The sequence below is a fragment of the Mixophyes fleayi genome, chromosome 10 (genome assembly GCF_038048845.1).
Source record: "Mixophyes fleayi isolate aMixFle1 chromosome 10, aMixFle1.hap1, whole genome shotgun sequence".
NCBI classification, from domain to species: domain Eukaryota; kingdom Metazoa; phylum Chordata; class Amphibia; order Anura; family Limnodynastidae; genus Mixophyes; species Mixophyes fleayi.
Window position 1 is genome coordinate 38,019,765 of NC_134411.1, and position 15,896 is coordinate 38,035,660.

General features: G+C 43.5%; 1 protein-coding gene across 1 annotated transcript in view; it reads right to left on the bottom strand.

Annotated features, from left to right (window-relative positions):
• The window catches only part of PARVA (parvin alpha), a 53,351-nt gene extending 37,695 nt beyond the window's left edge, over positions 1–15,656 (bottom strand). Inside the window, exon 1 of the mRNA XM_075188689.1 lies at positions 15,451–15,656. Coding sequence (XP_075044790.1) covers positions 15,451–15,586 — 136 coding nt within the window. The 5' untranslated portion in view covers positions 15,587–15,656. The remainder of the gene's footprint in view (positions 1–15,450) is intronic.
• Between the last annotated feature and the right edge of the window lie 240 nt (positions 15,657–15,896).

Consider the following 15,896-nt stretch of genomic DNA (forward strand, 5'->3'; position numbering starts at 1 on the left):
TGCTGGACATCTGTATACATCAGATTTAGCTACACTCCGTCCCCACAGATCTGCTCCGTACAGATAAGTACTTGGACTACATAACAATATATTCTTTTATATTCTTTCTTAGCATACACGGATTTAAATGTCTTTCCCCTTTTAGACAACAACGGCAGACATAACAGATCAGAGTTCATTCTCCAGACACAAACCACCATGGGACACGTTGTTAGTTTTTTTATTTTTAGACCCTTTAAAAACTATATTTTTGTCTGATGTCCACTACAAGCCTCTGTATTGCTGATGAAGTCAAAAATCACGAGTCTGGCTTCAGTGCTTGAGGAAATCTAATTATATATTTGCTGTATCAGCCGTATATTTATTGCACATATGGGCCAGTCATTCTGAGCAGAAAATAACATCTGGAAGACCTGCTATGGAAAGTCCAGGCCGTCAGCCGTTTTTTCTCCTGTACGTCGTCAATATACCCCGGTTGCTAGAAGCAGGACAGCAATCCCGTGTTCTGCTAATAGGTTAATGAGAAAAAAATATACAATATATACAAATGATTTTTATTTTCTCTTACACATCCAGCAACAAAAATGTGCAAAAGTCATTCTGCCATCTCCATAGATTCCAGTGGAACAGTGCCTCTTGTGGCTATCGTTATATTGCAATCTAGTGCAATACTTCACAACAAGCAATAACGTAGAAGTTAGGCCTTCCTTTAGACCTGCAGCTGGCTGATCAGGACTTCCCCATCACGATGGGCTGTATATTTGTTTTCTATGTTTATTTGTATGTACGTGACATGGTAATGCCTTTAGGGATCAATGATCGTTATAGGATGTGAAATATACATATATGGATAAAAGATTTCAATTAGATTGACAGGGGGGGCCTTTGGGTAGAGTAAAGGGTATTATGGGGCTAAGAAGTCAAGCAATGGAAACTCTACTGAAAAGAGAGCTCTGCAAGCAGACTTCGTAGAAATTAGGTGCAGTTCTAAAACAGGAAAACTTTTAGAATTTTATCCTTTAGTATTTATATTAGACGAATTCAAGGGAAAATGTAAAAAATGGTGGAAGAGTCGCTCTAAGTCATTGACTTTGTCGGAAATCATCAATGCAAGTCAGAGAGTCAATGGAAAGGGACACCAATTAGAACGGTCTAACCCCATCTGGATTTTAACTGTTAGGACTATTCGGACCTTGAAACAGAGGTCTCTGGGAATTACCCCTCGTCTAATATGCTTATACAATATCATACACTCTTTTCTGATGGCCATTGAATGTTGGAATTTGTTGCAAATTATATAGTGCTGCAATAAATGCAAAATAAATGTTAAAACAATAAGAAAAAGTCGGTACATTAGAAAAATAACAAGATTCAACAATTACCATTACACGGTAAGAAAGCCGACAGCCACAAAACATGGTTAGCATAAACCTCACCAGCACAATATGGGACTGTTTTTAATAGATTATTTTGAGAAGTTTCAATATGACGGTATAAAAGGTAATAGACATTTACAAAGTGGCTCTTGTAACAGTCCTACGTTAGGTCCTTAAAAGACCAGGGACTCTGTCTCACAAGCCGGTTCACCGTATTCATAGGCAATCCTATCAAACATTAGGAGATTGGGAAACGGCCCAGGGAGCGTCTGCCATGGATGGTTACGTCACACTGAGGGCACTGCCATGTTACGTTGGTGTTGGTGTTGGCCCTCCACTAAATATGCCCCTGGATTGCCACCAACCAGTCACAGGTGTGACGGAAACCTCACCCAGCAGTGAGACCACCCAAAACTCTACACAGGCGTCTTTGCAACAGCCATCTGGGGCTCTTACTCCTTTAAACGTCCCATATATGGGAATAAGGTGTTGGCAGTAATTCCACAATAAGCGGTTAGATAACAGCGGTAGCGGGTGAGATTCGTCCAGCCGCGGGCACACATTGCTGTAGAACCAGCAAACATAGGACTGTTGGTACTCTCACTACAGCTGTTTCCATGTTATCAGGTGCAAAATAATAAACCACAGTCCACTGACACAAGTGTCAAGGCCGCATACAGGGCCTAGTTATCCAATAGGCTGCAGCCTAAGGCACAAAGCTTTTGGGGCGGCTACAGCATTTTTTGTGGGTGCAAAATTGTGACAGGGAGGGGTATAAATGGAAATTGATTTAAAAATATAAATGAAAAGGAGGATAAGAGAGTAGGAGAAACAAGGATGGCGGCGGGCACAGACGCCGCCCTCAGTAGCGCCCGCTCACGCCTCCATTCTGCTAGAGAGTCCTCATGTTAATGAGACCGAAATGAGTGACAAAGATTGCCGAGACCCTTTTAAAAAGCCAAGTGGAGCCGATTTTCGAAAAAACACAGGAACAGAAACATTAGTGGGGGGTGAAGGAAGACTGATCTTAAATTAATGAAGAGTTCATTTTTTTTACCTACAGCGTATTAGCTGGGCGACCAAGGCTAGCGGACTGCTACGAGTACATTAATCTGAACCCTTAATCAGGCCCTGGCCAGATAGGAAGCAAAATATGTATAAAAAAAATAAAAAGTTTAGGCTCGAAAGTCTTTTGTGAGATATCAAGATTTTAAATTCAAGTTATTTAAACCTGAATCTTCAAGTTAGGAAATATCGCATCAGCTGTTTCGGGGTAACGTCAGCATCCTAAAAATATTGGTGGTACTCCTATCGGAGGGAGCGCCATGCAAGAGCGGGGGACCAGGGCAATAATAATTTGGAGGGCTACTTCTAAGGATAAATCCATTCATTTTAGTTAAAGTATATTAAATAGGTTAATCTCCTCCGTATAACAAAGTCTTTAGTACTGCAATATCCTATCATTTTTATTTGCACTCAAAACAATTTCTTCCCTTTCTGGGCGAGATTAACCTTTAGTTAAAACAAATATACATAGAAACAAGGTTTTCTGCTCAAACTGATGTAGGTATTCCTAATACACAGTATCTGCAAACGGGAAAGATTTCCCCTTTAACAAAACAACTCAATCCATAGTACAGCGGTCATCAAAATTGGAGAGAAAAAAATGCATAAAATAGCAAAAAAAATTCTCCTTTAAAACTTAGTGCTGCTATTTTTTCGGACATCCTGCAGCCGTCTATTTATTTTTATCAGTACAATCATGCATGTAGAAGGGCCCGGTTTGATGGGGAGCCAGGAGTCCCTCTTACTAACTTACATCTGGAGTCAATTTTCCACACTTACTTCCATAAAAGGTAAACGAGGATCTGTGTTTGCAGTGGGATAATCTAAACAATATGAGCTGTGTTACTGTAAGACACCATCTGGAGGGCAGATCCCAGTCCCAGGGAATTAACCCGTTGCAGTCAGCGACGGGATGTCTGCTCTTCACCTGGAGATTTCCTATAACGTACTGTCTGGCGGGAGAAGGACGACTGACATTGTCGCAGCCGATGACCGGGAACCGGATTGGCAAACAATAGCTGGGTTCCTGAACCCTCCATTCATTTTGCCCGACTCGCAGTAAAGGAGTTAATGCAGTGGGTGGCGCTGTCCCCCATATGGTCCTACGCAGTGAAACCTATTGCAGAAATAGAAGTCGTGGTCTGATGCTGGAAGGGCGGATCAGGAGCATTAATTAACAGTACTGCTGGCGCGCTTCACAGAGAGGTGGACAGGGGCTAGCTGGCAAAATGTAGCCATGGGGGGGTGAGACTCGTCTCAGCAGCCTATTAGGAACATTTTAAAGGAAAAAAATTCAGGTAGCCCAGTGACACAACCCAAGGTGCCCCCCGGCCCCCCCAGCCCATTGGAGTAACGCTATTAACCACCAGCGGCTCTACAGCTGCTGTCGAACTACATGCCCCATCACGCCCCAGTGGATGGAACGTTCTTTTTTTAGAACAGCCGAAGAACTAGACTGTAATAAAAACACAGAGAGCTGGAATTATAACAGTGCAAACCTTTCATATATATCCTCCAATTGATAAGATTTGCAACTGCGATTAACCCTTCGGCTGCCTTCTAGCAGAAACATAAGCATTTATTACATTGATCTCTAACCTATTTACTTGTGAGCTGGAGATTTCAGCTGACAGGAATGAAGCGAGTTATAGATTACTGAAACGATCTTATTGCACACTGAAAACTGTTAACCCTTAGCGCTAGACAAGAACCGATTATTTTCTTTGTAGTTCTTTCTCAGCCATCATCTTAAAAACGTCACATGTGAAATGTTTTTTCTTTTTGCTTGGCGACATCTAATTTAAAAATGCAACCCCGTATAATAATGAAGTGTTAGGGGTTGTGATTGAAGCTGATATTGACAATATACTGTTTGCTCAGCGTCATATGATTTCCATGGGAACCACAGTCACATGACATATGATGTAGTGAGCAGAGAGGCTCTAGGATGCCCCTCAGCATGCACATTCACTGCACAATCCCCCCTTCCTTCCTCTTCTATCAGTTGACCACTGAGGAGATTTCAAAACACTGCAGAACATTGTGAAGTATGGAAGCAAGGGGATAGGAAGCTATAGAGATCATTTCACAAAATTTCCAAACCAGGCGCGGATTACACGAAATGGGCGGGTTAGGTTGGATGTGGGCAGGATTGCCATGAATTGCATGCTGGACTGATTTTGCAGATTTTACAGACAACAGGATTGGATGGAGGGATGGGAGGGGCTCTGACTCAGTGATCAGGTGACCTACTAATGGGAATGGGCTCCAGTCATTATATACAAATGATCTGCAGCGACATCCATATAAATCTCCCCACACCGACTGATTTTGCAAACGGTTATAAAAGAACATTTTGGAAAAATGACTTTAAAAATCTGCTTCACGTTCCAAAGGTACAAAACTGCTGATTGCAGGAGAAAAAAAACCTATGTGGAATTGCTGCCAAAATGTTCCATATAATACCCGTAGGTGACTGCTCCTATAATGAGGCAGCGGACAGCAGGATTGATGAGAGGCAGCAACACGTAGGTCATAGTGGTTTATAAAATATACATTTTCCTGCTGATGCAGATTCAGTTACTGGACTCCCTTGGAAGTAGATTGAATGATTAATGTCACAATATTATTTCCCTTTAAGCTGAGCGATCTGCGAGTGACAGTATTCAAAATCAAAGCTGGTGGGAAAAATGATGCAGATTGTGAACTGGAATATTTCGGGGTGAAGACCTCGGTCAATTAAAATTTTAACTCTTTCTTTTCCTGATTGCGCCATCATAATTCTCCTGCCAGTAGCTACAGAAAATTAATCTTTACTGAGGAGCCAACGGCAAGTACCTATGTCCGGAATGATGATGGTCCGAGACCTTGGACCCCTGGAATTCTCCTAGTTGAGGGGAGGACGGTTAATGTAAAAACATTTTCTAGATACATTCTATAGTAGAAGTATAAAATGGACAAGTATGGGGTAGGTTAATTCCTTATAAAACATAAATGTATCTACAGAATACTGAATTGTGTCACGTTATATATTATTTGTACATTATTAACATCACGTGTGCATTATAATGATATTATTTCCAGACAATAATAAAATTGATTAAGTTTCATATGGAATTATACCAGCCAGGCAATAAGTGTCTATTTCTATCCCAGACAAGTCCTTTGATGAACGGAATTATTTGTGCAAATATATTTTCATGACCAGGATGCGAATCATCAGGAGCTATTTCCACTGCTCCAGGTTTACGACTTTTATAGAACGTTACATACGGTTTATTCTTCAAACCTCGCCGATATCACATGACTAACTAGCGGTCACCCCTCAAAGTCACGTAAAGGGCAGCGGCCAATAAATCAATAAAGTTATACTGATTAAAAGAGAACGTGGTTATATATTGCACCATTAAATATAATGCACAAAGTGAGAATCAAAAAAAGAAAACACGAGAACTTAACTAGTAATAACCAGAGAACAAATGATTGCTTTATTAATGGGCGTTTGTCTATAGCAATAATTCTAAGGAACTTGAAAGATTTCTGAGAAGTCTATAAAATTGTTTTTTTTAATTAAACACTTTCCCCTCTGGGCGCTATAGATCGTACATTGGAGTTTTGTCGTAAGAAGATGGGTGGTTCCATTAACATCACTTAAGTATCACATTAATAAATGGAAAAATCAGGTACTTTATATAATTAAGTTTTTGTAAACGTACTTTCTCTTGATATATCTGCTACCATTGATACATCAAATGAAGTCTAATTGATTGATGTATAAAACTATAGCAGACTGTGTTTAACAACATAGAAGTATCAAATACAAAAAATAAAAAATTCCAAACTAGAGAAACTAGTTAAACAAAAATTGCTCCTTTCTGACCCTAAATTCTGTTGCTCTACCATCCCCCTGGCGCTTGCTGCAAATAGAGACATATTATATTATAGTCCCATTTGACGCTTTGCTGGCACTGGACTTTGCGTGTCGGCACAAATCTAAAATCAGCTCAAAGTGTGGCCTAATATCAGTTTTGGATGACAATGAATGATTTCTAGTTTTTGCTCCCCCCCCCCCCCCCCTCCTACAGGACCTGCTAGTTGGAGCCTCATCTTTGAGAGTAACTACCTTTATTTAAGTGTCACATTTGTACATTTTAATTGCACTGGATTATCCATATGAATGAATTGCCCTATATAAATTGAGGATAGATTGTGCAAAGGGCTCCCAGAGCAAGATTAAGACCCCGTGGGGCCCTGGTTTGGCCCCCCTTGCCCCCTCTACTTGTAAGACAAAGCCATGAAAACCGCCCCATAAAAATGGGTTAGGTAATCTGGGCCCCTCAGAACTCACCGGGCCCTAAGCGACAGCCTAGATTCCGCTGAAGTTCACTGGACTGTCTCGTCCAGCAGAACATCTTGGATGCAGAATCCGGCACATTGACTTCTTACCCTGCATTCGGTAAGGAATCTGCTGATTGGTCCATGTCTGACCAGCCCCTCCCTTTAGAAACAGGCTCCACCCACCCGATTAGACACCGTCAACTCACTAACCTACGCGCGTGCCGGTAAAAAGCTGATCTGCAAAAAAAGGAATGTTGCGTCACAAAGGAAGATATGCAATTTTTGTGCCTGCAATGGCTCTTACTGCATCACTCCACTGCGAACCAGGAGACATCGACCCTACACTGATGAGCCCTAAATAGGATGAAACAGCTGTCTGTAGGTATAATTCTGTATTACCACTTGTTTCTTGTTCAAAAGTCCCAATGGGTTAGCATTGTCTTAAAGGACAATGCTTTAATCCATAGTTGACGATTTTGATGATCAATTCATATAGAATCACATTTGAGATGGTGTTGCAGGATTCAGGGAGGGAGGCCTACTCTCCCCAAAATACGGCAATCTCCCAGACATTCCAGGAAAGAAGGCAAGTATAGATTAATCTACAATTCCATATTTGCTATTTGGGCTATGCTAAATATTCTTAAATAAAGACTTAAAAAATATTATTTGTAGCGCAGCTAATACCTTGTGTTATAAGCTGCATCAACCGCCAGAACAATAGAGGGGAAAAAACGTAATAAAAAAAACACAAACACAAATCTTTAGCTAAAACACTGAAATAAGATTTATGATGAAATTCAAAGCATAGGTCCAGAGGACATTTGTACAACCTAATGCAGACTGGAGGCTGGAGAGAGAGAGAGAAGCATTCAGGAAACAAGCAACTTTGTTCAACGAGACAATAGACAACATGGATATCGCTGAAGTTCAGCGTATTCTCTGCATGTCAAGGTAGAGAACGCGGAGCGGGTGTAATCTTCTCTCTGGACCTCTGTCCATGAACTGTTCTAGTGAATCGCTGCTAATTGCTGGCTTTCAGATGTATCTTTCCCTCTGCAAATCTGCACAGCAAACAATACTGCTTTTAAAATATTTATTGTAATAACTTGATGATATGAAGCCTCATTAGGAGGTGGAGGCGCGGATAATCCACGCTTTCTGCAAACTTTACGTTATTCTTCCTCACAATACGGACGTAGGGGGCTTCGATGTCATTTTTTTGCATATGTTATCAGAAATGCCGCCATGTTGTTTCACACACAAAGCTGGAAGGTTCTGTTCACGCCTGGACAAAACTACACGTGACATTGTAAACATAGTGGGCCTGATTCATTAAGGAGCGTAAGACCGTTTGCACGACATAGGTTGCGCAAAAATTATTTTGTGCATGTGCAAAAACAAGACATATGTTCTCCCTGTGTTCGCGTAGGTTTCCTCCGGGTGCTCCAGTTTCCTCTCACAATCCAAAAACATACTAGCAAGTTAATTGGCTGTTATTAAATTGACCCTAGTATCTCTCTCTCTCTCAATCTGTGTGTGTACGTTAGGGAATTTAGACTGGACAGCACGGGGGCTCAGTGGTTGGCACTTCTGCCTCACAGCACTGGGGTCATGAGTTCAATTCCTGACCATGGCCTTATCTGTGTGGAGTTTGTATGTTCTCCCCGTGTTTGCCTCGGCTTCCTCCGGGTGCTCTGGTTTCCTCCCACACTTGAAAGACTTACTAGTCAGTTATTTGACTTCAAACAAAATCAACCCTATTGTGTGTCTGTCTGGAAGAGAATGTAGATTGTAAGTTCTGTTGGACCAGGGTTTGATGTGAATGATTAAATATTCTCTGTACAGCGCTGTGTAATATGGTGATGCTATATAAATAGACGATAATAATCATCATCAATACTTTAATTCATCCGGGAGTCCAGTGGTTCTATTAGTTGGTGGAATAGAGTATAATCCTTCTTGTTTGCTTCTTAAAAAGTAATATATGACCCAGAGCAATCATTGTACAGTGTTGCCAGGCTCTTGGAATGACATGGTCTTAAACCGTATCAGGAGCACACAGAAAGATATCCTGAACTAGTCTAATTTGGCACTACCCACCCCCAGGGTGCGGATTCTAATGTGACGCAGGTGTTCACCAGGGAAGGAGGTATTGGTGTTGCTGTGTGCACTACGTATTCCGCAGACCCTGGGGTGGGTCTTAAGCCTAGTTCTTATGAAGAATATGAGTGGACCAGTTATGACGGTAGCAATGGTGGATTACCAAAGAGGTATGTGGGTACTGGCATGAGCCAGGAATATATGGCACAGGGAATCCAATAATGAGCCAGGAAGGCAGGATAGCACAGGGAACCCAATAATAAGCCAGGAAGGCAGAATAGCACAGGGAACCCAGTAATAAGCCAGGAAGGCAGAATAGCACAAGGAACCCAGTAATCAGCCAGGAAGGCAGGATAGCACAGGGAACCCAATAATCAGCCAGGAAGGCAGGATAGCACAGGGAATCCAATAATGAGTTAGAAAGGCAGGATAGCACAAGGAATCCAGTAATCAGTCAGGAAGGCAGAATAGCACAGGGAACCCAATTATCAGCCAGGAAGGCAGGATAGCACAGGAAATCCAATAATGAGCTAGAAAGGCAGGATAGCACAGGGAATCCAGTAATGAGCTAGAAAGGCAGGATAGCACAGGAAATCCAATAATGAGCTAGAAAGGCAGGATAGCACAGGGAATCCAGTAATGAGCTAGAAAGGCAGGATAGCACAGGGAATCCAGTAATGAGCTAGGAAGGCAGGATAGCACAGGGAACCCAGTAATCAGCCAGGAAGGCAGGATAGCACAGGGAACCCAGTAATCAGCCAGGAAGGCAGGATAGCACAGGGAACCCAGTAATCAGCCAGGAAGGCAGGATAGCACAGGGAACCCAGTAATCAGCCAGGAAGGCAGGATAGCACAGGGAACCCAGTAATCAGCCAGGAAGGCAGGAAAGCACAGGGAACCCAGTAATCAGCAAGGAAACTACTGTAGGGAGAAGCACCAAACAGAAATACATGTCCTGTCATCCTTGAGGTGCACAGAACAGTTTAAATACTGTGTAGGGACATCCAGTGGATCTGGAGGGTCATGTGACCACAGTATTGAATGATCGGTGCGGATCTCTGTCAGATCTGACCACATACAGGATCCAACAGCATCTACCCTCCAATCCGTCCAACGTCTGATGGCGTCACCTCAGGTGTAGATCCGTATTGTGGAGTTGAGGTCAGTAAACGGTCAGCACTTAGCAGGAACATATCTTATTATACTGAACACTCTACTATAAGCTGTTGGTTTTCTGTCTGTTCCATGGATCTAAGGAATAAAAAATTCAATAATATGAACTGCAGTCTGGACCCATCTTGTCCCCTGCGTATAACGTGCATTTTCCAGCACACACTTCAATACCCCGTGTAGGGCCGCTTATTAACACAGGAGCAGTGTTCCGACACGCCAAGGGTCTCCTATTGCTCCAGCCCCCGCATGACGGCTATTAGCAGCGCTATCATTTATAAGCGGCCAGACCTGCGCAATAGACAGCAAACCAGTGAAGTATCACAGAGTAGATGACCCCCCAGGCCAGGTCTTCAATGTAACTTCCCAGATAATTACCAAGGCCTGCGTCTCCTCAGTTATCAACGTATTTATATAGAAAATATCTGTAATTATGATGCCTACTATGAATGGCATTTTTGCCCCTTTATTGAGAAGTCTCTGAATATCACCCTTGCTGGGTAAGAAAAAATCTAATGGGGTAAATTTGTCGAAACGTCTAAAAAGTAAAAGTGGAGGTGTTGCCCATAGCAACCAATCAGATTCTAGCTCTCATTTATCTACTACATTCTAGAACATGAGAGCTGAAATCTGATTGGTTGCTATGGGCAACACCGTCCCTTCCCCCCAATTAACTCATATATCCATAACATCTACTAATCCAACATCTACACAGCACCCGTCCTGCACTTAATCCTCAGCAACAGTACACAGATCACCGCAACAAACTCTACTCCATCTGTACTTAGTAGACGATACATGCAAGTATACTATATATATATATATATATATATATATAAGTGGTTTTATATACAATAGCTGTTCATAGCATTAAAAATACCATTACAAAGTGTCAAGCTTTTATAAGAACTGAGTATACTGGAAATCGGGTTGGAGATTGGTCGCGTCATTAGGACAACGCTAGAAAATTGTTTAGGCCCTACAATGGCTGATAACAGAGGACAACAACTTGTTGTGAGGTAGATCAGAGACTTACATACAATATTCATATCTGAATAACTGTATATTACATTATATACTGTAAAGTATATTATTTACACATATACAAAAATATTTTTTTTGCATACTTGAAGCTTAAAGTATTTTGTTTTTAATTAAATGAATTGTAAAAAAATAAAAGAAAATAATAACGTAAATAGTTAAGTGCACACTACACCTGCTCTGTGTATTTTATATTTATAACTTATTATATATAATTATTTCCTATTATAGTTTTATTGCTTTCTTCATTAAGTAGCTAAGTAAAATTAAAACAAACAATTTGGCTGCTCAAGTGGCTGGAGGGTGGGCAGACATGGTGGAGGTCCTCCAGGGTGAAACAATATTGCTGTACTCTGCAAAACTGTTAACCCTCAGGCTACACCCAAATTCACACAGCTTCCAGGTGTGCAGGCAGCGCTGGTCCGTGAAGGTATGTGAACAATGCACAAATATGTACAATTATGCGCACATCACGGGTCATGTTCTGTCCTGTTCTGTGTGCTCCAAAAATAACCTTCAGAGGGGACCCAGCCTTAAGCTGGGCACCCGAGGGCCGATCCTGTCAATCAGATGGCGCTGTGAGTCCAATTTCGCCGCACTGGACGAGTTTTTATCACATTCCGCACCGCATTTTATTACTGCTAAATAATTTTTGGTGACTTTGGGTAGGTTCCAAGCACCTGATAAATCAGGCCCAACGTTCAGGGAAGATCTAAGAGCTCAGACTCCCGTAAGCTAATACGCTGGTAGTGCTCCCTTGAATCCACGTCAGGCCAATACTTCGTAGGTGGAAACGAACTTGTCCTTATTTTAAAATCCCCCCGCCACCAATTTTTATGTTCCTGTGTTTTTTCGAAACTTAGTTCCACTTAGTTCTTTAAAAGGGTCATGGTGATCTTTGTCGCTCATTTCGATTTCATTATCAAAAGTGTATATCAGAACGGAGGCGTCAGCGAGCACTACTGAGGGCAAAGGTTAAGGGGGAGGGGCTGTCACACCTGTGCCATCGCCATCCTGGTCTCTCCTACTCGCTTATCCTCAGGTGTCCACCCGTCTTCTGTCTTTCCCGTGGGAATACGTCAAGAAGCAAAATGAATTTCAGTTTATACCTCTACCTATCACAGTTTTGCACCCCCTCAATATAAAGTCTCGCACCCTAGTCTGAAGCCCACTCAGTCACCCCGTTTGAACGCTAACATTGTTCGATCTGGTACCATCTGGCTCTATTCCGATTACACCAGATCCAATTGTTTTTCTGGCCGGGGAGATCCGATCTGGACCTACAATGACCCCATCGCACCGCAGACCCGGCACCAGTATAGCAGCGCACATTGCAATTAGGAAGTTACGTGATTAAACGTCACTTACAGACATAGAACCGTTAATCTACGGTGGTCTGTTGGAAGTGGTTAACCGGACAGGTTCACTGCAGAGATAAATATAGGGTGGTCCTAATAATATGTTACTATGGGATAACCTGTCAGGCAGACTTGCATAACCTAAGTACAAGCCAAATTGCCACAGTCAGTCAGCGATCTATATGTCATTGACATTATGTTGTCAGGTCTTCTCTAAAGCTGTAACAGTTGTGAGTAGTGTAATACAACCGTTCTACGACAATGTATCATGGCTTGGTAAAACATGGGAGGGATAGAGATAGACAAGGAAATTAATTTATTAGAACCCTTTACTGAGAAAGTGACAGCCAGGGTCTGGTTGGGTCTAATCTCTGGTAGTGAAAGGAAGGAAAAGTTTCTGTAAAAATAAAAGCTCCACAATTAGAGATCCCCCCTTCACCACCAGCAAACATTCCAGGACACGAGAAGCCACATTCCGGTCATAGTTTACTCCAGCATTCCACGCAGACTGACAGACGCATGTTCCCATTCACAACAAGGAAAAGCCGCCAGAATAAATTGAGCCAAACTGGCTGTTGCCTATTTTCTAGCATTAAACCTTTCTTGGGGAGGTGAACAAGTCAGAGCCGTAGGTTCCAAGCGAGTCAGGTGACGTGCGACAACCTGCGACACTCGCCACACGTCAGATTTTCCATTGTTACAGACGCAATTAGAGTGGAAAATATACTGTAGTTAGAAGCAGCGAATATATCATTCTTCTTTTTTTTTTTTGAACAAAAACTTTTGTATTAGTTTTTATAGGTATTACAAAAAGCTAAAACAATCACAGCAAAAATGCAAATGACAAAATAAATAGACGTCAAGAACTTATTTAAGGGGAAGGAAGGAATGAGGAAGAGGGTGAGCAGAAGAGATGCCACAATTATTAACAGAAACGAAGACAGTAAAAAAAATACAAAATCTGAGGGTAACCCCCCTCCCCCCCCCCCCGAAGGAAAACGAGGGGGGCTGCATCTGGAGGGCGTGGGGGCAATCTGGGGTGAGAGGGTGGCTGTGTATTAATAAAATGACACACAAAAGAAATCCAAGAGGAATAAAGGGTATTTAAGGGTGGCCAGGTGTATATCCATCAGTCAGACCCCGTAGAAAGTTGAATTACAGAAGAGAAACCGCACAAGACTGTTGGAGACAGACACTTAAACCAGTCACACGTGGTACAATGCTGCCGTGTGGCCCAAGTCACAGGATCAGTTTACCCAAGTAGCCAAACAGAATGAGAAGCGGCCATTGTGCGCTTAGATTGATCGGCCAGATCTCTTCTGCGCCACTGGGGTTTGTTAGCGCGTTGTGAAGATATACGCACCGGCCGGCGGCGCCAAACTTCTCATTACATTTACCAACATGTCCAATAATGATCCGATGGTTTTTGATGGAACTATTATCGGGTTTGGGGGTCAGTAGAGGATTGCACTTATGATTAAATACTTTGCCTGGTGAGCTGCGCAGGACCATCAGCTTTAAACCTCTTCCCAGACGGTACAGTAATAGGGACGGCAGAGATGAGGTTCTCTCCGTGCTGCCTGAACCCCAATATGCCTCTCACACCGCCACCCCAGGGCTCTGGCCACCTGCTGCTCTGCCACATTTAATTGCAGGTATTATTTTAGGGTGCTATGAGTCTCTGGTGCTCCTTCCGACAACAACTGCAGCGCAGAGACTGACGAGAGGTGTAAGGACCGGAGAGGTGGAGGTTATGCCTTTCTCCAAAAATGTTACAGAAACAAGTTGCCTCAAAAATGGCCTCAGGCAGAGGCGGAACTAGCGAGCTGTGGGCCCCGATACAGGGGCCGGGGGCCCACAGCACGCTAGTTCCCCCTACAGCTGGCCCCATTATCTCCATGGGCCTCGGTGCACAGCACCTGCTGTACCAATAATAGTTACGCCACTGACCTCAGGAATGGATACATTTCCAATACAAAAATCAACACATGTACCACGGTATACAGCAGTCACACTGAGCCACTAAGAGAGACACATCTACACAATAAGTTATTTCTAAGTACTCCGATACCAGTGGCCCCAGAACTTGGGAGGTTTTTGCAAAGTGCGCCTCCTCTTATTTTACCATAGACCCCACAAACCTACGCTCACAACTCCCGTTGGCGCACACTAGACGCGTCCCTTGACGTGCGATGCGCAGACCAGCGGTTTGCGATGCGCATTTCAGCGCACTTTGTGAATGAGGCCCAGTGTGCGCTGCATTGCAGTATTTTGGATTAACTCCTACAAATGTATTCAGCCACATAACAAACCCATATATAATGGGGCAGCTGGGAAGACTGCCCACTAGCACAGCTTGTGGGGGCTGTCGGACACCCACCCTACAGCTGGGAGCTCTGTCCTCATCCAGCATTCCTACCCAGTGATGTGATACAGAAACCACTGCACGTCCTAGACCCACCCAGGGGAAAGTGACACCCACACACTAAGGGGCATCAAGAACCAAATATAAGGGGTCCCCAGAGAGAGACAGCTGAACAGCACACAGAAGGGTGCAGGGAGCACCCCTAAGACACAGGGAAACATATGGAAACAAAGTATCCAGACATAAAATGACTCAATATCAGGCAAACACATTAATGAATGTTGTGGTGGGGGGCACTGGGTATAAACAGAGACATTGAGCAGCCAGCATAGGTCAGGACAGCCCCTATAATATACAGAGCTCCCCCCATGGGGTAAGATAAGTAATTGGTCTATGTTTGTACAGACAGGGAGATGATAGCCCGGGGTTATATATAATAACACATTCCTCTACAGTCTGTATTACCTGTGTGCATTGTGCTGGGGGTGAGGAAGTGGAGGGATTTCTAGGGAATACACATTGTGCAGCAGTAATGTGCCCCCAGCCCCCGGGACCCTCCCTCATATCATTATATACATTATATATACATTATATATACAGTATAATCAGAGTGTCAGGGGTGGCTGCCTCTCACCTTCTTTTGCCTTTTTCCTTCTTGCCAAAGTTCCTCCAAGTTTGCCCAGAAAGGAGTCATCTTTCTTCCTGGACGGGGGGGATTTGGGGGTCGGGGATTTGGGGGTGGATGGTGATTTCTGGGGGGACGTGGCCATGGCTGCTGGGTGAGGAGGGATCCGGGGGTGACTGCAGGGAGGGAGGTTGTCCTCAGCCAGCGGAAGCGGAATCATTCCAGGCGTCAGGCAGCTCCCTCCTCCCCGTGATTCCTGCACAGAGCTGGGGGAGAGCAGCTGGGGCCCCCCGGACCGACAGCGTCACCTCTGCCGGGCGGTCTGCGGGGCCCCGGGACACACAGAGCCCGAAACAGTGATGTGCGCCCCCCGGGACCCCGATATAGTGATCTGATCCCCCCAGGACCCCGATATAGTGATCTGATCCCCCCAGGACCCCGATATAGTGATCTGA